The sequence below is a fragment of the Molothrus aeneus genome, chromosome 6 (genome assembly GCF_037042795.1).
Source record: "Molothrus aeneus isolate 106 chromosome 6, BPBGC_Maene_1.0, whole genome shotgun sequence".
NCBI lineage: Eukaryota > Metazoa > Chordata > Aves > Passeriformes > Icteridae > Molothrus > Molothrus aeneus.
In genome coordinates, this window is record NC_089651.1 from 37,499,091 (window position 1) to 37,520,998 (window position 21,908).

At 36.6% G+C, this 21,908-nt stretch overlaps 1 protein-coding gene across 1 annotated transcript in view; it reads right to left on the minus strand.

Annotated features, from left to right (window-relative positions):
• The window catches only part of BAZ1A (bromodomain adjacent to zinc finger domain 1A), a 64,699-nt gene that overhangs the window by 20,934 nt on the left and 21,857 nt on the right, over positions 1–21,908 (minus strand). Inside the window, exons 5-17 of the mRNA XM_066552499.1 lie at positions 16,427–16,528; positions 14,448–14,535; positions 12,749–12,883; positions 12,112–12,214; positions 9,883–10,049; positions 8,961–9,056; positions 6,427–6,565; positions 5,831–5,977; positions 3,382–3,477; positions 3,030–3,254; positions 2,222–2,387; positions 1,821–1,934; positions 1,074–1,198 (exon numbers count right to left, since the gene is read on the minus strand). Of these exons, the coding sequence (XP_066408596.1) occupies positions 1,074–1,198; positions 1,821–1,934; positions 2,222–2,387; positions 3,030–3,254; positions 3,382–3,477; positions 5,831–5,977; positions 6,427–6,565; positions 8,961–9,056; positions 9,883–10,049; positions 12,112–12,214; positions 12,749–12,883; positions 14,448–14,535; positions 16,427–16,528 (1,703 nt within the window). The remainder of the gene's footprint in view (positions 1–1,073; positions 1,199–1,820; positions 1,935–2,221; positions 2,388–3,029; positions 3,255–3,381; positions 3,478–5,830; positions 5,978–6,426; positions 6,566–8,960; positions 9,057–9,882; positions 10,050–12,111; positions 12,215–12,748; positions 12,884–14,447; positions 14,536–16,426; positions 16,529–21,908) is intronic.

Consider the following 21,908-nt stretch of genomic DNA (forward strand, 5'->3'; position numbering starts at 1 on the left):
ACTATTATTTTCCCCCCTCAATTTGTACCAGCTGAAAACATTTCAGTTCACATCTTTCATTTACACCAACATATTAAAGTCCTGGTTGTCATCTAGACCAGTATGTCTCATAATTGATGCATGCAACCTGAAAAGTGCAGTCAACACTCAAGTTCTATGCATTTCCAGTGTGACCTTCAGTTCCTTAGCTGCATGAATGAAATAATAACACTTGTTTGTCATCCAGTCGCAATGTTTCACACATGGGTATTTGAGAAACCTGAAATTCTGTTTAAGATCTCATTGCTTTTTCATGGCAAAGCTCTAACAAACATGTTAGCCTGTATTACTGAATGACTCAGAATTCCCAGGTACTGTTAGGAACTGTACAAGTTTGCAACTTAAGTCCACAATCATCCAGGACTTTCACTGGCACAGACACCAGCATGAAGCCTACCCAGCAGAAAGACAAAGATGAGCTAGCGGCCCAAAGCCATCAACGATTCTTCCTCCTGTAGTGACATCTATGTTTAGTTAGGAACAGCAGGCAGCACCATTTACTGCACTGCAGTTCCTACTAGCACACTGCTGAGAAAATTAAATCTAGGCATAAGTCTGGTTTTATTCTTGTATAGGAGGCATGCTGCTTCATTAACAAAGGAAAACTATACCTAAATGCATGATCTAACGTTTTCTTCTGAAATATCAGTTGGTTTTGCACTTTACTAAAAAGAAAAATTTAAAAATATCAAACCCATACCATATCCTATTAGATGAAACTCCTACAACTCTCTCTATGAGGGCAAGTACTTGTAATGGCAACACCGTAACATTTTTTAGACAACAGAGGAATCCACACAGCATGTATGGAAGACAAGAAGAAACAGAAATGTGAAGGAACATACAGCTGACTAGAACTACACCAGGCTGGCTCAATGTACTTAAGAGCCCATTATGATCATATTCTAGTGTGGGTTTGTTTCCTTAAAAGAAAATTACAGCAAAGATCGATGCTTTTACTATGAAACACAAGAGCTTGCCAGGTGCATGCATGCAGGTGCACAGGCACACAAACAAATCCATTATAGCATTACCTCTCCGGCGTTTTTTGTTTGGTCCCAGCTCTTCTTCATCCTCTGTGACTGTGTCCACATCTTGCTCTTTACGTTCCATCTCTTTGCTCTCTGTGCTAGTATCAAGCTCTTCCCGTTCCTCCTCACTGACACAGCAAAATAAACAAACTGTGACTAACCAACCGTAAGAAAGACACAATAAAACATGGCATCTTTGACACAAAGAGTACTTTTATCTCCCAAGTACTTAACTGGTAAAATGCCTATAATGCTCTTAAAAAATCAACTGTAAATCACAGACTATATTAAAGCCCAGAAGAAACCCACTGAACTGTAAATGTGAAGTTCTATATTAAGGACTAAAACCTGTTCTTTGGTGCCCACACTTTCATTTCAAGAGTATTATTATTATAATCAGACCATTTTTGGAGACAGCTTAGTGTAGTTCTATTGCTGTGAGTTTTTCTCATGTCTAAGTAAAGTTTCCTTCCCAAAAGGAATGTACCATTCTGTAAAATGCTTGTTACACATTTATGCCTCATCTTGCAAATATAATTAATTTCCTACAGAAAAACAGGCAGTTTTTACAAGGTAACTTTTTTACCAATTCTACACCACTATGAAGAAAAATAAAATCAACATTAAGGACAATATTCTTAAAATATAGCTTTGTATATGATCTAGTCAATGAAACTACACATGTGAGATCTGGCCACAAAGCTGAAAAGTGCTCTATGTTATACATAACAGTAATACTATGTATCATACCCAACAGATATTTCTACAGCAGGAATCCTTTGCTCCTCTTCTTTCAGCTTTTCTTGTTTCTCTTTCATTTTTAACTCTTGTTCTTTTAACCTTTCTTCTCTTTTCTTACGTATCCTAATAGTAAGAAGGATATAAAAAAACAGTTGCAATTAATCTAATATCTAGTCTGTCCACCAGATAGTTTTCTTTTATACTACAACATCATCCAAAAATAGCAGAAATATGGGAAAACAACATTTAGCCCAACAACATTTAGCACAACTAAGTTTCACTTCTGTCTACTGTCCCAGGAAACCAGCATAGAACAGAAACATTACTACTGTTTCTCATATGCCTTCTGCAGCTGAGACAATAATCTCAATTGTAGCACCAAACTTTAGTTCTCCATATCCTAGTTCTACCTGGCTGCTGCTGCCTCTCGTTCCTTGCGGTGCTGTTCTGCCTTTAGCTCCCGGAACTCCTGTTTTGCTTGTCGTAGCACATCAACAGAGTCCTCAATGAAATCTCGAGTGGAAACGAGAGTCAGAAGTTTCCCACAGAGAGCATGAAGGATCTTCATCTTTTCTCCTAATAAAATTTGCACCAATGTTTATATTTCACTATGTAACTGATAATAAGCCTAAATCTTACAGACTCCAAACTGGATTTGTTCTCACTTAAGAACAAGCGAACAAACATTTGTAGCACATGCAGACACATTTCCTGAAAGCATATCTGCTTTGTTCACAGACACAAGCATTATTTTTAATTTATTAACTTTTACCACCAAAATTAGTAAAATGCAGTATTATCTTCAAAGTAGAGACAAAGGAAGAATTGACAGAAATTTTTCTCCATTTCCAAATAATGAACAAAAGACCCAAATACAAACAGGGAAAAAAAAGCAGGGGCTGAATCAAACACGCCAATGCTTCTTCCAGAGAGATCCCCTTATTCAAGTAACACTGACATTTTTAAAATGAGATGAAAGAAAAGCTACTCAGAAGTAATGAAACTGCCTAGCACTGCAATCTCTGATGTGGTGGGATGTGCTTGTGGGGACTGAAGCATAGGGGGTGAGTGTTGGTCTACATAAAGCCCCCAGAGATCCTTTCCAAACTCGATTATTCTATGATACAATTAATTTTGACCATTATTGGTCTAAAGCAGTTGCAAAATTAATCACTTATAGAGCAATCTAATAATGCCTAACATGTATTCTTTTATTACCTGGCAACAAATCATATACTGAGGTACTTGAAAGTTTCTTCAAGAGACCAGGATTACTTAATCTCAGCTCCATGCAAGCATCATCAGTAGTATCAAACCCTCCTCGTTTCTGGTAACGGTATTTTGCATTGGCTGATGTTATATCAGCACCTGATGCTAGAATGTGAAGTCTGAGAATCTCAGAAAGAGTGCAGCTATCAAGATCCAAGCTTTTCAAATTGCAGCCTACAGTTGAGAAGAATGAACAGTTATTTTATACAGATATTTAAATGTACATAAATATAAAATAGTTCTTTAAAATACAGAGCAAAATAATAACAGTAACAAAACAAGAAGTGAAACCCACACATACCCTGATGTAACTGGGGCCATGCAGCTGCCAAAGTTGCAACTGCAGACAGTGCAGATTTTGTGGGGTCTGCATCTTCATCCAAAGCCTCTGTTAAATCTTTAAGGAAATAAACACTTTATTCTAGTGCAAATTAAAATTTGTACTGTGAAGGGGAGGAAAGGAAGCTGCGTTTCGAGAATTGCAGACAAAGCAAAAAGAGGGATGGTATTTACAGATGCATCAATGTATTCAAAACTCAATTCAACATCCAGACAAAAATTTACAGATCTTGAAATGCAACTAAAAAAATCCATCTAAAAGCTAAGGACATGCACCACATGCTATATATAGGGAGAACAACATCTAAGCTGTTAAAGCAACCACAACACGCAGAACATGCACAATGGCAACATTAAAGGCAGCAAGAACAAATCCAGAAACACACTTGAAAGTGCAGACAAGTAGCAATGCAAGAACACCTGTATTTCCTTTCCTCAAACAAATTGTTTTTCTTATCATAATTTTGTTTTTAGGAAGCAAAACTCAAACCAATAATGTATTTTGATACTGGCTATCACCATACACTTTCTATCTATAACTCACATACAGCCTGTTCTGCACAAACATAATTACTAAGACATTACAAATAAATCATATTTCACCAAATCAAGCACCTGCACTTAATGACCATCATACATAAGCAAACTGACCAGGAAAGCAGGGAAGTGAAAGGGAGAAACAGCAAGTTCCTGTTTCTTAAACAAAGGTTTCCTCAGCACTTACAGGTATTTCTCCAGAGGGTTGGCAGAGTATTTTCAGCAATGTATGCTGTTTCAACAATTTCACTTTATTCAAATCCAAATTATTAAGCACTTAAAGTCACCAAGTCAAAATAAAACCACAAACTATACAAACAATATATAAATGCAAATCCACAACAGTCCTCTAGGATGTTGTTTGAAAACTGTCACCTAGACACAGCAAAATGCATTTCTGCACCACCCCTTTCACTTTAACTATATAACACACTTTGAGAAAGAACTGTACACCCCCAAACCACATATCTGTGGTGTTCCCTGTTGCAGAAACGCTGCCTGCACAGAATTTAACTGAGCAAACATGCTGACTACTGCTAGTTTGGTTAGCCAGAATTACAAAGGCAAGACTGTGTAGATCTTTTATGGGAAAGAAGATGTCTAAACAAGAGTGACAAGAAATGAAAGTTCTGAGGCAAGTAAAACACAATAAATGAAGTGCCTTCCCCACAACTCTGCTAAACTAGAAACAAAATGGAAGACTATTGCAATTATCAGCCCCATTATGTCAAATTAAAATATTAAAGTTACATTATGTTTTTTCTGATCAGCCATACAAATAATATAGAATCTAATCAACTATTCCATTATTACCTGATTGTAATTCCTTGTTTGTATTGCTAAGGCAATACTCTCAGTAGTTAACAAATACAGTTTAATAGCTAAATTCAACAGTAATTAAAATACAGTTTAAATTTACTAACACCGTCTCAAATCTCTATTCAATTAACAAGAGAAGCCACTGTTATTAAAGACAGTGTCCATGCTTTATATAAGTTATAGACTGGACATCAATCTTAAGCATGAAAATAAACAATCTTCAAGGGAGGGGTTAAAGGAACTTTTGTTTAACTCACACACCTGGCTTGCAGAGGCACCATGGAATTCACTTGACCTCAAAGAGGGAGTGCTCTTATGTACCTACCTCTAATAAAATAAAGGCTAGTAGGATGGGTCAAAGCTTCTCCTTTAGTCAGCAAATTTGGCAGTCCATAAACACAGGACTACAAATTTGTAACAAAGCCTGCACTTCCTTCTGATCAGTGGTTAGTATACACTGAATGCCTCTAAAAATGGGGACATCAGCTTTAGAGGAAAGACCAAAATCAGAGTGACTGTGAGAGTCTTTAGTGAAAGAACACACACGGTAGTATCCAGGAGTTGTGGATGCATAACTTCAAGCCTTGAAGGACAATGAATATTTAATTCACCATTACAGTTGTGCTGGGGAGTTTTAGTTTTTAATCTAGTTAGGTACAGATTTTTTTAGATACAGATATCTTTGAGAAGACTTAGGAAAATGACTTGTTTCCTGACCCTCAGGAGAAATATGTAACAGTGCTGGAGAAGAGGAGGAAGGTAAAGATGCTTCCTGCACCTCCAGAACACAAGCAATGCTGTTAAAAGCTTATTATGCTTTGCCGGACACAATCATAGTAACAATGAGTTTCCTTTTTCTCTATTCCCCCCAGACTCTGTGGTCCATGCCCAGTTTAAGGCTTTAATTTCAGATTAAAGAGAAAAAGCAAGCCCATTTACATACAATATCCATGCATAATAAGACAAGGTTAAACAAAGGAGTGCCATAAATCATGCAGCTTAAAGTTAATTCCAGTGCAACTTCAGGTTTTCAGCAGTAAAATTAAAGATCTGACCTTTGGTCTCAGCATCAGCTATTTGATCTTTGGCCACTTCCTCTTCCTCTTCGGCCATTGCCTGAAAGATGGCAGTCAGGAAGAAAAACAGCAATTCACATAGTGGGCCTTCAGTGTCATTTCCTACAAGAGCTTCCTCTAAAACCTCTGTGAATAAAGTTTAAGAAGCGTCACTTTTGCCGCAAAGTTGGAAAAAAAATTATGTACTGAAGAATGAAAACATTTTTTTTTCCCTTCAGGTATGATAATTAAATTACGTTTCCATAATTTACTGCATATATTCCTAGAATGATGGTGCCAGAAAAAGTGTTGACCAAACATTGTTTTCTTAATAGAGAACTGCAAGAAAAAAGTACAGGTAGATCTTCTGATAAGCAGAATAACAACTTGTACACCAAAACTAGTTTTGATTTCACAAGTCCCTTGGAGTTGACCGCGAACTGAAAACTGGATTGATACACGTGTTGGCACTGACAGATTAAAGCCACAAAGAAAATTCTGTAGCAGTGGTACTTGTGCACACTTAAGATGTTTGGTTGTTTGGTAGAAGGGAAACCACCGAAGTGGGGCACCTTGCCATATAAGCCACAACTTGCCTAAAGTCACTCCTTCAGGAAATTCATCTTGAAGATCAAAAAGTTCCCCAAAAGCATGTAAAAACTCCAAAACCATCAGAGCATCACCAAAGATCTCAGGAGGAAGTCTCGTCTTCACTGGCACTGGAATGGGAAGTTCCTGCAAACCAAATGGGACCACTTAATACAGTATTTGGTTTGTGCAAAGTACACAAGTCATTAAAACCAAATTAGTTGAGTTTCTCTGTGTTTTACTAAAATGAGTCCCACAGGACACATGATCAGTTATCATGGTAACACTGGTGATAGTATTAACTTTGGAAACTGAAGAGCATGCAACCTGAATGTAAAATTTTTGAGAAAGAAGTTTACTCATGTCCATGAAGTTTGAATCTTTATTAAAAGAAGTTAATCCCACTACAAGTTAAAAACATTGACTGTCAAGCTTTTTCCTTTATACCTGTATTATTTCACAAGAGTTTTGAATTTCCTTTTCCTGAACTGTCTGAACAAGCCAAAATAAACATACTCTTAGAAGTTACTTATGATTGCTTGCAAAGACAAGCAAACCAAAACCCCAACACGTTCACGTAAAATGCACCCTTCTAATACTAGGATATGCAAGATCATGTCTAACAACTGTGTGTTCTGGCACTGAGTTTTTTGCATTTGTAAGGCATTTATGGTAGCTGAAGACATTAAAGGGAGCTGATGTAACCATATAACAAGACCACTTAACAGAGACACCACCTCCAAACCACAGATAACGGTGCCTAACATCACGTTTGTTTTTGAAATTACTATTTTCATGTAATCCTTCAAGATTTGTCTTCATTTACTGTTTCTTAGCACACATAGTTGAATAATTTTCAGAATTATGTCTATTTTCCACAAATGTGGTAGTTCACAAATATTATAAAGAAGAAAGCCAAATATTGTGCTTCAAAAGAACACAGTAAGATATTTCATAAATTTCCAGAGATGGGAATCTTTTCAAAAGCAGTCCCCACCTGAACTCATCTTTATTTAAAATCTTGTCAATTCACAGAATCACAAAATAACAGGTTATTTTAAGTTGTAAGGGAACCACAAAGACCTTCAGTTCCAACTCCTGGCCCTGCACAGAACCATCCATGTGAACCATCCTGTCCCTGAGAGCATGGTCCAAAAGGTTCTTGAACTCTATCAGACTTGGTGCTTTGACCACTTCCCTTGGAAGCCAGTTCCAGTGCCCAACCACTCTCTGGGTGAAGAAGCTTTTGCTAATATCCAACCTAATCCTCCCCTGGCCCAACTTCAGGCCATTTCCTTGGGTCCTGTCACTGTCACCACAGAGCAGAGCTCAGTGCCTGCCCCTCCTCTTCCCCTCACAAGGATGCTGTAGACTGTGATGAGGTGTCCCCTCAGTCTCCTCCAGGCTGAACAGACCACGTGATCTCAGCCCCTCCTCATATGGCTTCTTCTCCAGGTCATTCACCATCCTCTTTTCCCTCCTTTGAACACTCTCTAATAGCTTAATGTCTTTGTTTTATTGCAGTGACCAAAACCTCACACAGTACTCCAGGTGAGGCTGCACCAGGCACAGAGTGAGGTGAGTAGAGCAGCAGAGTCTCAGTGTAGTGATGACACTGCTTTTCCACCCCTCCTTTTTCTTTCCAGTAGAAATACAGCAGCACTGTTTTCACAGCTTGCTCTCCCCTTTCAGCAATGACCTTTTCCCCTTTCTACATAGCTAGGACTTCTCACTCCCATCTTCAATGGCCATACAGCTCTCCTTGCAAATATGTTCAGCTCTCATATTCCTCCCAATCAGTTATATCATTTGAATTCATTTAACACTCTCCTTTATTTCCACTTGCCCTCCTTGCACTTGTTACAATTCTGTGTACCTCAAACTCTCAACCTTGTGTTTCTGACTATTTTCCTCCTTTTGCTACCCCCTGCCAGAATGAGTCCCAGTAAAGCATACATAAACATGTAACACTAGAAAATATTCTGTGGTGTACAGCCACACTATACTCCTGTGTGAATACTAAGTTTTTTGAGAAGCAAATTCTTGTTACTTTCTACAGGTTTCCAATATCATCATGAAAGATGTTAATTAAACATGATATTTATATTATATTACTACAGTTTAAATCAAAAGAATGCCTCAGGAAGTAACAAGCCAATATCTTCTCTAATTTTTGCAGCCAAAACTTTAGTTTTTTCATTACTCAAATCTTTTATGTAACTCACATTTTTATAAGTGAGTTCATTTTGCATTCTTCACAGAAAAATCAGGTATACTCAATACCCCTCACTCAGTAATGCCAGCACATTGAACATACTCCATTGCAGACTGAGCACAGGCTGTAAAGCTTTTCTGGAGGTTGAAAATGCAGATGCAGATGATCCCATTAGCATTGCCACTGGGAAATATGTATTACACACTGCAGGTGACTCACAGCTTCTAGCATTCCAAACAGATCTATATTTGTCCCTGCATTAGGGAATCTAATCCATCTGGGAACTCTGCAAACTACAATCTTCAGCTATCCCAAATTCAATCATACCTTAAGGTCATCACACTCCATATCTTCTCTAGGCTTACTCCACTGTTTGAGGTATTCCACATATTTTCTTTTTTCCTCACGCAGCTTCTCTCTTTCCTGAAAAAAACAGTCACAATTGTATACAAATATTGTTACATGGTCTTACTGCAGTTTCTAAAACTGCGCCATTTACTTACTACTCAATCACACTAAAAAGTAAAACATCACATTTAATTAGAATGGAGTAATCTATTAATTTTATTTTGTATAAAATGATACTAGCAAACATATTTAAATGAGGTGATACATTGTTGGATTAGTTGTTGCTTTTGTTGTGGGGGTGTTTTGGGTTTTGTTTTCTTTTTAATCGAAATGGCTAAAGAAAAAGTATCAAAAATTACACACATTGATGAACGTTGCCTCAAAAAAGACCATCTACAACATCCATTCAACCACAGTGAATGTCACTGTGGTAAAATATAGTGGAATCTTTAATTTCTTCATATTCAACTTGACAAAAAAGTTACTTAGTAATTTACATCCAAAAAAAATCCACACAGAAACCTACAACCATTAGATATGCTGTCAATCTGATGCAGAACAGATACTTCAAAGAGAAGACAACCATTAAATCAAATAGTTTTATGCATTATTGGCAAAAAAAAAAACCCCTAAACCCACCACATAACTTCAGAAGTAAGTTCAAATTCAAAATGAACTTTTGGTAAACTAAAATTATAGAGAATGTTAACCAGAAATACAATCCATCATCAAATCTTGTAACTGCCTATTTTTCTAAAGTGCATTTCTAGAAACTGAGAATGATTAATGGAAAATAACTTCAAACAGAGACTAAGAAACAAAAAGCCATTATACTGTTCCATTATACTAGAAAGCCATTATACTGTTCCTATATGAAACACAGATACTTCAAAAGCATTACTTTTTCTTTTTCTATTTTGAGTCTCTCTTTCTCTTCTTTCTTTTTCATCCTTTCTTCTTCCACAATTTTCTTTAATTCTTCTCTCTTCTTTTCCTTATCTTCTTTCTCCTTTTTCCTAGCTTCTATAGCATTTGCCTTCTCTTGTTTTAATTTAGCTTTTTCAAAAGCTATAAAGGAAAATGACAAACCTGAGTTATTTTTCTTTTGTAAAACCTTAGTTTTAACCAATAAATAGACTGCATTTTTATAATTACCATATCAGAAAGATATGGTTTTGAAAGCTGAATTGTTTCCACACCAACCAGAAATTTAAACACTTGGACATTTTTTACAGAATCAGAGTTTCAAGCCTATGTATTACACATGTTTTACGAAGTTGTCAACAGGTAATAAAGTTAAATATATCTGGTTTTATGAGTATACAGAAGGTTATTACTTGTTTATTGGTTTCTATCAATTGACATATAAAGATGAGAACTGATTCGAACATATAATTACAGCAACATATTTAGTAATGACTGGTTAATAAAAGCATGTCACAACCAGGTGTGGCACGCAACCATGAAATATCTGTGATAGTAAAAACCTTTAAATAAGTGATCTTTAAATATTTAGTTCTTACTGAATTACTGAAGTCAATACATTTGAAACCTATGTAGTATTTCAGTGTGTTTTGCTCAAATTTTACTTCAGTTACACAGTTTAAGCTGAACTTTAAATAACAATAAATGCTACTGCCTGAAGAGATGCAGGTCTCTTTGCAGTCATGTGTAGAAGAAGAACAGGATATAAATTTCCACGTTCTGTGGGCAGACAGCACCCATCAACCCACACACAGGCTAACAAATAAAAGGGGGTCTTACTGTTTTAACTGATTAAACAGGGAAGCTAGAATCATATGTGAATGAAATGAAAAAAGATCCTCACTCTTACCAAGTGGAGAGTACTAACAAGAAAAACTTTTATTGTATTTTCCTATAACATTCTGAAAATGGGCTAGGTTCCTTCTACAGATAGCTACTGCACATAGCAGCAATGTATGAATTCAGCTAACAAATGCAGTGAAGCTGATCCTTGGGGCTTTCAACACACTCAGAAGGTTAATTTTTCAAGGTACTTGGTAACTTGCTACCTTTTCACATTGTGAAAATGTGTCTTAACTACCCTTCTAGAAGCTGCAGTTTCTGTCCACACAAGACAGGAAGCAGCTTTGACACTGATCAGTTGTTATGTCGGTCTGTGCTGTCATTCCCAGCACATGAACAAATAGATGCTTGTTGTGCAAGAACATGGCCACACACGTTTAATGGAACCCATGAAATTCTAGTGTCCCCATCTGCTATAAAGGAAAGGCCCAAAGCAGTGTCAGACAACTGTGCTGTTATTTAAGCAGATGCTGGACTAGGTAATTTCTAAATATCCTTGCCATCTTAAAAAATTCTGTCTTCAAGAAGATGAGAGGCTGGAACTGAAAGTTCACTGAAATACTTCCACAGATGAAAGCCTTCCCTTAGGAAAGGCAATCCTTACAATCCAGAAGAATACGTCCTTGTCTGACCTCTCTCCTGAGAGAGAATTTGGAGGTGGAGAGGAAAAAAAAAGAGCATAACAACTTTGTCCTCAAGAAGGCATACCAATTTATCTAGTTAAACCCAAACAAAAGGCATATGGATCCCCTTACTACCCTACTTGAAATCAAATTTAACATGATCGGGAACAGGTTAAAACTAAGCCAAAATAATTCAATCAGTCCAAACTAAAAATCTCTGAATCTTTTAAACCCCCCCAAAAAAATCAAAATATATTTCAGTTCTTTTGAATTTTGAGATTGTTGTATGAGGAAAATGCATAAATGGAAAAACTAACGGATTTGTGTTGCACATTCGTGCTTTGATACACCTTCAGCTGGTAAAATTTACACATGACTTCACCAGCCAAGCTTCTACAAGAAATTATTTAGCTCTTTATTTATCTGAGAGAGAAATCAACACAGTTGGGCCACAAGCTTCCTACATTTCCCCAGTTTAATCAACTAACATGGAAAAAAAAATAAAACCAGGAAACAAGCACGCTAACTATTGAAAGAAGCACTTGGCATAGTGGTGTGGCAGTACACTCTTAATACATTTTCCCTTTGAAAGGTACAGCCCCAAAAGCACCCTAATTATGGCCTGCTCTCAAATCTGCAAAAACTAGTTCTACTGGTCATATGAGTAAACTTCAACTTACCTATGGCCTGCACATCTTCTTTTTGCTTCTGGAACCTTGCTCTTTCCCTTGATACTTTACTTTTATTTCCTGGGGTGTTTTGTTTAGGTTTAATATTGTCCTCCTGATAGAGAATTTAGAGGTGGAGAGGAAAAAAAAGAGCATAACAACTACAGTGAAATGGCCAGCAAAAGATATTCCAAATTTTTCAACTGTTCTGTAGAACACAATAAAGTAGAATAGTGACCAAGAGTCTCAGTGTTTAAATACAGGCAAGTGACATACCTGTATCTGAGGGCAAGTGACATAATTTTATATGAGAGTTCAAATTAAAGCTTTTTAGTAAATTATTTATTAATCCCAGAATGGAAAAGTTCTGTTTGTCATCACAACACACTGAGAAATTAGTTTCTTTATGGGATCCCAGAAATAATAACAAAAATAAGATGATAACATATCAATTATGATCCCTTTTACCAGCTTGACTATAAAGTAATTACTTTAAAGCAATTGTGGAATATATCCCAACTGCCCTCAAAATAAAAGAAGCACAATGTCAACCCTGTATTTCAAATGATCTGAAAACTCAGACAAATAGGAGTACTTCCTAGACTATGCTGATGTGTCTTCATCCAGGATTAGAATTGTTATTACTTACAAGACTTGCAGATGCCCTCTTTGGAGGTCGCCCTCGCCGTCTGCTTGCAGGACTGAAGATAAACGTGGGTGGTTCATCAGGAAAGAAATAGGAGAAGTTTTGTTCTGCTAGATTATATTTTTCAATTGATGTTGCCTTAGTAAGAAAGATGAAAATAGATATTCATGGTGAAATTCTTACCTTTTTAAAAATATAAGCTAAATAATCTAAATATAAGGTAACTAATCAATCATTAATTCACAAAAGAAGACAGTAGGAGCAACCATATCCACAACTACTTAACTGAGGATAAGAAATAAATCTCTGAAATAGTGTAAGTGAAGAGTTAATCTACCAAGTTATGATAATAATGTATGCAGCACCCATCTGAAACTAGAATTTGGCTTCATTTGGTAAGATGTTGTTTCTTTATATGCCTTTCAGCAAACACAGCTCATAAGTGTCTTAGCATGTTACTGAAGTGTGTCAAGAATAAATTTTGACAGATAAAAGCAGAAACTTAACTTATTGAAGAGTTACATAATTCTCTATTACACAGGTACTTATTTCTAGAGGAAGATTTTTCCAAATTGTCAAAGGTTCTTTTCAAGTCTACTTTCTCAACCGTGACTTCAGGAAATCTGTCCTTATTGGACAATACAGATGAGGATACAAAGGAGACATTCCAAACAGGACATGTTAACATAACTGAAATGCAAGGCAATCAGCAAGAGGACAAGACACTCCACAGAAAGCCCAAATAAAGACAAGGTGACAAATAAACATATATAGAATATAACCATTTTCCTGAGGCTTCAGAAAGCATCACTAATAGATGACTAGTCCTTAATGTGGTACAGTGAGCTGGGTCAAAATGACCACTAACAAGCCCAAGGAATGAGGTGGTTTATCCCGTTCAGCTCTATTTTCTTCTATTTCCATTTCTTTGGAAGAGACAGACTCTTAGGAGTTACAAATTTATTTAGAAATTCATTGCCTTCGTTATTTTCCACAACTTTCAGAGGCAAGACTCTCACTGACTCTCATCTGTCCGAGCCTTCCTGTGCAGAATGAGCAGTTACACAGCTGTATGAGAAAATAACAGACATAATAAAAATCCCTGCTACTTTCTAAAAACAAGAAGATAGCAAGGATTTCAGGGTCAAGGCTGCAATACACAGGGAAGGAGTCCAGGATCTCTTGTGGTACAACAAGCAAGGAAAGAGAAATTGCTGCCTTGTGCGAAAAGCTGCTCAAATTCTCAGTCCTCTGGTGCCCACTAAGATGTGAACTTCAGTCTGAGTTGTTCCAAGTATCACCATATATCTAAAATTACAAACACATGCACAACCAAAATCCAAGGCCTTATCAAAAATCCATTCCAGCCACCTAAACTCTGGTACCTGTCTCACTGAAGATACGGAGACTGAATTCAATCTATTATAAAATACTTTCCAGCTAAAGGAATTAGAACAGAGTAATATTGGTTTACTGTACCAACACAAAACCAGTTCATTTTTATTCAACTTAGAAGTATCAGCCGCATACCTTGAAGAATGAAAACAATTCATGTCCTAGACTAATCAAAAGTATATTATACTTACAAAAACCTAAATGTGACGTAGTATTTAAAAGGAGCTCTGAGCAGCTAGTAGAGAAGAGCAAAAAAATACTAAATAGTGTCAATATTCTATCCCATAAATTATTTCTTCTTGCTTACCTTAGCTTTAATGACTCCATCATGTGGTTCACAGTGTTGTTTCAGAAAAAGTTTAAGTCTATCACGAGAAAAGAGATGTTTCCTCCGGCTGTATTAGGAAAGAAAGGTAGTATTATCAACTAACATCTTTAATTAGTATTTAAGTATTTAATAAGTATTTATTCTTGCCAAAAGTATGTGCAAGAATACATGTGATAGACCATGTGATTGAACTTTTTCTTATTTTCTTAATTATATTTCTTTGAAAGCACAACTGAATTAAAGTTTTCCTTATGAATAAAACAAAACACAAGTAGTACATTAAGAGTTGGTTTATGCATCTGCAATTTTTATTTTGAAGATTCTGTTACGTCCTCTTTTATAAACACCCTTTTGATCCACAGTAAATCCTCCAAATACTTCTTAAAATTCCTAACTAAAACTCAAGTCTGACTGTGTCAGAAGAGAGGGAGGACAACAAACAAACAGGGACAGCAGGAAAGCAGCATTCACATCTCTCAAGCTGGGAGGCAAGCCAACAAGTGACAAGGTGAATTCACACACTTCTCAGTCAAGCTATGCCACTTCTTTCTACAGGACAGTGTGCACTCTACTGGCTCCTGGCATTCCAGGGAACCTGCATTACTTCATGGGAAGGAAAAGGCTTCATTACATAGGAGTAGTTAATGGAAAAATAAATCCTGATTTGTGCTGGAACTAAATGACTTGTAATCACATAAACTGAAGTTTGTGCATCAAAACTTTATATAAACTGGATGCTTTAAACAATTACTCTAAACAGATATTTTAACTAAATTTGAGACAAGTTTGCTATTTAAGCAGCAAAACCTCTACACCCTTCCATTTTACATTAATCTGATTGCCAGTGTCTGCTCTAACATTTCAAACCAGCAATGCTACCAGAGTGCTCACAACACCAATAGTTCATTATTATCGTTATTAGAGTTCAAACACTCTTTTCCATCTACTCCATCAATGACAACAGTAGCCAAGGTATCAGAAGTCACAGTCTTGCAAAATGTGGAATATATTAAAATTTCCTTAAGAAAGGATGTTCTTTGATGTTTGATCTTTGTATACTTTCAAGCCTAATCAACACAAATGGAAATTTAATGCATGAAATGGAGAGCTTGGTTGTTGGCTACTATAAGTGATGTCCAGGTGTTAGAAAAATAAATTATTTGTTGGTAGAATTGCCCTGTTAAGGTTTAGGGCTGGACATACTTCAGTGGTCTCAGACCTGCGGGGAGGTTAACAAAGCTTGGGAATAAGAATGCCCACTGACAGTGGTCACAAAGAACACAGAATTTAAAGGTCACAAAGACATCTAGCAAAATTCCCAGGGTAAGGAAACCCAACCAAGCAACTATACCAACCCAGCTCCAACTGAGTAAAAGGTAATTCTGCAGGGGAAAATCTGTGGCCACCAACTCAGGACCACTGACACAAGAAACTCGCTGACTCAAAAGAGAAAGACTGAGCAAGTGGACTAATTACCATAAGATGTAGGAATTAATAAATTAATTGGAATAATTAACAAATAGAAAATAGAAAAGTAATTAGTAAGAGAACTTATGTAACTTATAGCCAATGAACACTCAATCTTTTTCTTGCTAAAACATGCTCGATTTATGGAATACCACTGATCCCCTAGGCTTGTGAAATAAAAACCTCTGTCTCTCTTGAGTGTGTAATTATTGGCTCACTGCACACTGGGTAACTAATCTGATTTTTGCAGACAACAACAGCAGGTCTCCTCTGTGTGCCAATGAAAGCAGAGACCTGCAAGAAGGTGGTACCGTGTTAATGCTAGCAAAGCTTGGAATCCTTGATACAGAAGGGTCTGTATTACAGTATTCTATTCCAGTACTTTTAATTAAGAGCTCTAACATTGTTTTAAAATGTCATTTTATATCAAAAAATCTTACACAATTCACAGTTATAAAGTATAGTTTTAACTTCCACATACTAATTTTTACCTTAGTTGAGATGCTTTAACAATAACAGCTTCATATAGGTGTTTTTTAATAGGTTGGACTTTGTATTTGAACAAAGAAGGATCAATTATGGCTTTCTTCTCCCTAGGAAAAAAAAAATTAAAAATTAAAAGTTTACATTCACGTATCATCAGCCTCATATTTTACACATTTAATATATTTATATGCCTATACAATGGACTTCTTAAAAACAGCCAACTTGTAACTTCCACCAGGACCAAAGAGGGCCTATTAATTTATGCCAACTTTTCTGCTACTATATTTAAATCTGCATTAAAACCAGTTCCTGCAAGGAACAGGAAGAACAATGAGGGATGTTTTCTTAGCAAGGAAATGGAAGATAAGAAGGGAAGGAAGAAAGAGAGAGAGAGACAAGTAATGATACATCCCTACACTTCAGAAAATTGTCTCCTTAATACTCTTAAGTACTCATGATGGTAACAGGAAGACAGGAAAAAGGAGGAAAATATGGTGAGAAAGGATTCCAAAAGAGAGAAATAAATAAAATTAATAAAACCAGTAGTCCTTGATCTACCAATTGTGTTACAAAACAAGTAAAAAACACCTAAAATATTTTTCCAAAATAACACTTTAGGAAAAAAACCAAATCAAACACTTTACCAACAGCATAAAATAACAGGAAGTAACAGAAACCATAACATATCTACACTTCAAAATAAATGCTCATCAGGTTACATGCTTTATTAGCCAAAGTGCACTTCCCTTTTACAGGTATTCCTACAGAGACCTGGATGTTTTCCCCCCCCATGGAAAATATTTCTTCAGTTTTAACATACCATTAACTGTTTTGTTACACCTCTTCCTAGGTGGGTAACACCCAGGTTCTGGTGTGCTACCAAAATTCACTCCTTTTCAAGAAAGAGAGGGGCTCTGCCATAGACAATATGCTTTAAGAAGAGTAATGTATTTATGAACAGAGCTGAACTAATAAGACTTCATTTAAATAATGTTGCATTTTGACATTAAACAACAGAACTAACTTCTCCTGAGGTGACAATTTGTAATCAAGACTTGTACTGCTTTATCAGGAAGAATTCAGTCATCGTCTTATTTCATCAAGAAGGAAAGTTGAAGCAGCTATGTAGATGAACTAGGAGATTTAAAACTATGCATTTCATCACTGTCAGTCCTTCCAGCATTTACAAAATGCTTTCAGGTGGAGTTTGAAAAAATAAACCAGTACATCACTTGCTGTTCTTTAGCCTTGTGAAAAACATGCACATGATATTGAGAACTGTACTTTGCAATGCTCTGAAAATAAAATTTGCTACAATTCTTGTTTTTCCCCACTAACTCTGTGAAAGAGAAATACAAGAAATGTTAACCTTCCAATGTCTAATAAATACATTATTAACTACAGATTAAACAAAACAGTACTTATTCACCATTAGTGTCATTTCAGATGAGAATAATTTGCAAAGTTCTCAAGAAAAATAGTTTATAATGATTAAATTATCAGCATAGTTAATAATAAATGGACTGACAAAAAAAAGACAGACTTGGAAACAGGAACATATCTACTAAACCTACAGGTAAGTGCTGTGATTTGCATGCAGTGTCTTGCATGATACTTCATGTACATCACAGTTGAAGTCTTAAAGTTGAGTCACTCAGACCAAACACAGTTTAAGAAATATAACAGAAAAAAGTCCACCCAGCCATTCATATTAGCAAAACAGAGATCAACTGTAATCCAGTATATCCACTGGCAAGATTTTAACATATTTACATAAGTTTGTTAGAAGAGCCTTCATATTCTGGTCATACCATGACATGGTCTTCCATGACCACCTTCAGTCTAAGACAGGAAAGCTAAAGTAATAAAGGCTGTCCCCAGGAATTTTTGGATAGTATGAAAGACAAACTTGCACCTCATCACACACCATTGCCTTTCCAGGCCTTTCATCTAGAAAGCTGAAGAATGGCCCAAACACAATGTTCAGATACAAAATAAAAGGCATCAGAGTACCAATATGAAATCAAAAGTCTATCAGCTTATTTACACATTTTGAATAGGTTCTAAGCTTCAATACTGTCTGCAATCAAATTCAGGGCCCAAAGAATAATGAAATTTTCAACTCTTCATCATTAATCTTTTCTTCTTAGTTTGTGTAAATCTTTCTCAATTTCAGTGGATCATATATAATAGCCCAAATGTAATTTCAAAACACACTAAATTTTTCTGCTTAGTTTCTGAGTTTCTCGTTATTATCCAAAGAAGTAAATATATTCCCGACATCCTCTGCCAAATTTAGAGTAAAAATTTTTACTTAGTGCAAAAGAGGAAGAAAAAGGTAATTCAATACACAAAGCAATCTTTAAAAATTATATAGATTATCTAGCAGCTTTAGCATAAAAATATTATTATTTTTGCTTATATTTTATTTTGTAAAGCATTATATAAAACACATTAGAGTTAGCAAGGGTTAGATCCATTTCACAGCAGAGTTCCCTTACAAAAATCTTCTCAGCACAGCTCTGACACACAAATCCAGGGGAAAAAATACAGAGTATTTTGTAACTTAGTAGGTAAAAACTACAACTGACTCACCCATATCACAATAGTTTCTACTGCAGTCAAGTGAATGTGGTTAGTACTTGTGTGAGAATCTTGCATTTTTAATAAGGTTATAGTGAACCACTGACAGGTAATAATCTCATCAGGCCTTCAATTACTTTGGCATGTTGCCCACATGACCTGAACATAAATTTCTTCTTACACTACAGCTATGCTACACTCTGACAGCACAGTACTAAGGGAGCAGTACTAAGTAACCCCTGAGACCTTAGAACCATGGAATTGTTAATGTTGGAAAAGGCCTCTAGGATTGAGTCCAACTACCAACCTGGCCCCATCGTGCTCATCACTAAATCACATTTTCAAGCGCCACATCCACGTGGCCTTTTGAACACTCCCAGAGATGATGATTTCATGACATCCCTGGGCAGCCTATTCCAATGCCTGATGTTTCAGTGGAGAAATTTTTCCTATTATCCAATATAAACCTTCCCCTGGCACAATTTGAGGCCACTTCATCCTGTCACTTTGCAACCTGGTTTCAGGTGGTTGTAGGGAGTGCTAAGGTCCCCCCTGAACCTCCTTTTCTCCAGGCTAAATAAACCCTGCTCCTTCAACCTTATCCTCCTGAATTACCTTGTCCAGGACACCTATCTGCACCATCTGGTCTGAGTCTTGCCACAGCTACCTGTATCTTACTGTATTTAACAGAAATCAAAAAATTGCACCAAAAAATACTGAAGTTGGAGGATCCAGAATGTTGTCCTGAAGTGCTAAAATGACTGCTGTCCCACTTTTCCAGAAAAAGGCAGTGGCTTTTTTATCTCTTTCACTAAATTTGGGAATGGACAAAACTCCCTTGAAGAATGCTAGGTAAATAACAGAATCATTTATGGTCTCATCACGCTCCAGTGCAAGCCTTGCACAGGTAACCTGTCAGCAAACTGATCCCCATGGCATGGCTGCCTCTGACATCTCTGCAGGTTGCCACTGACAAGGAACTCTGTACTGAGCAATAACAACTGCCCACTTGGAATTGCAAATATTTTCTGCAAGTATTTTCAACAACAAAACAGAGCAACCGGAAGACTGTTAAGAACAATGTTCTAGGGACAACACAACAGCACTTTGCAACAAAATCCTGACTTTTAACTTTTTGGTGAAGATTTTAAGGTGCCTTTGATCCAGGTACTTTGGTTTTTCCTTATAACATAAAAAGAGGACTACCCATCATTATTATTCTTGGATTCAAGCAATGTAGGAATGAAAGAGGAAGAAAGGAAACATAAGAATTACATATGAAGAAAGATTTTACTGTACTGAAGATGACAAGCTATGCCCACATTTTGACGTATCCAGTTAATAATTTTTTTCCTCCAAATAAATTTTAAAAACTCATCTGAAGATGCTAAAAGCCCTGGATAGTAAGGTTACACTGACATTACTTCCAAAAACTGTTACCTCTTATATCCCAAAACTTGCAGCAACAATTAGCCCTTCCCCAAAATTAATCTTCAATTCAAACTGAACAAACACCCAAATTTACTGTCATAAACCAGCCAGCAAACCAATAATTTTTTTTCTAGTATTTCTGATGATTCTTGATGATTCACACTACTCACAGCCCTGACAAAAGGAATGACATGAATAATTAAGTTGCAGCTGAATTGTATGCATTTGGCAGCAAAAGCCCCTCAAACCTCCAGGTTGTTGCTGAGTGCTAAAGCCAACACAAAAGTTCAACCTTACCTTTAAAAGTCTATCAGTTTAAGGTGTGAACACTACTATTCCATGTGACCACTATCCTATGGTACCAGAGGCTCCCAGGGCATAGCAGAAATGTTTTAAGAACTCATAAGATTTGCTACCTTTCGCTATGTAAGCCAGGCCTTAGAGCACAGCCTGTTTTTCTGAAGGAAAGTAAGAGCATCATAGCCTCTTTCTCCTGTACCACCCCAACTTTTACTGAAAAACACAACAGAAAAGGTCAACAGGAACATTTGTATAGACTACACAGCTATTTCTGCCCCACACAGACAGGAGGAGTAGGGTCACAGAAAGGCTGAGATCTCTAATGACGTCTATTTTCAGTTAAGATTCTCTAGCCTCACAGATTCTTTAGGAAAAATATTTGCAGATGGCCCATCAATCTGTGCTGTGCTCCCCTCCCCCTCCCTCACAAACACCCTGAGCATCTGCTGTACCATTGTTTAACAGCACTGCAGCTTTGCACAAAGACAGTCTCAAAACCTGGAGATTTGTGTGCAGGCTGAGGCAGAACTGTCCTGCACATATCAATCTGACATTGGTCCCAAGGTGACTAACATACATACTCTCCATATGCAAGTCCTCCATAAACAGCAAAATACAGTCTCTGAAAGACTAGGGATGCAAAACCATGTCATTCAGTTCAGTGAGATTTGTTTTGAGCAATGGTACAAAGAATCTTATATGCTAGCATACAAAAATTCATGACAATGCTCTACTTACAGATAGGTTTTACACATTCTGCAAATAATACTTTTCAAGTCTGCATATACCCAGAATATATCTAGAAAATTGCTGTTACTACACTCTCACATTTGTTATAAACAGACTCACTTAAAAGTTACAGTAAGCATTTTAAAGACACAAGAGGTTTGCAATTTAACTTGCATCATAAATGTTAGATATGTCCCAGAACACTGCTTCAAAAGCCTGTATATTCTCACAAGAACTCCCCTTCTAAGAGAAAGAAATTATTTTCCCTCCCTTCTCTGCATTGTCAAAATAACTAATCAGCTGGGGAGAACAACAGATTGACTGGGAGTGCAAGACTTAGTCTTACCACCAGCTCTGCATGCATGGAAGTGACAGCACTATAATGGATCAATCCTACAGTCAGCTCTGTGCATGCTTGCCTAATTCCAATAACCTCCTTTCAAA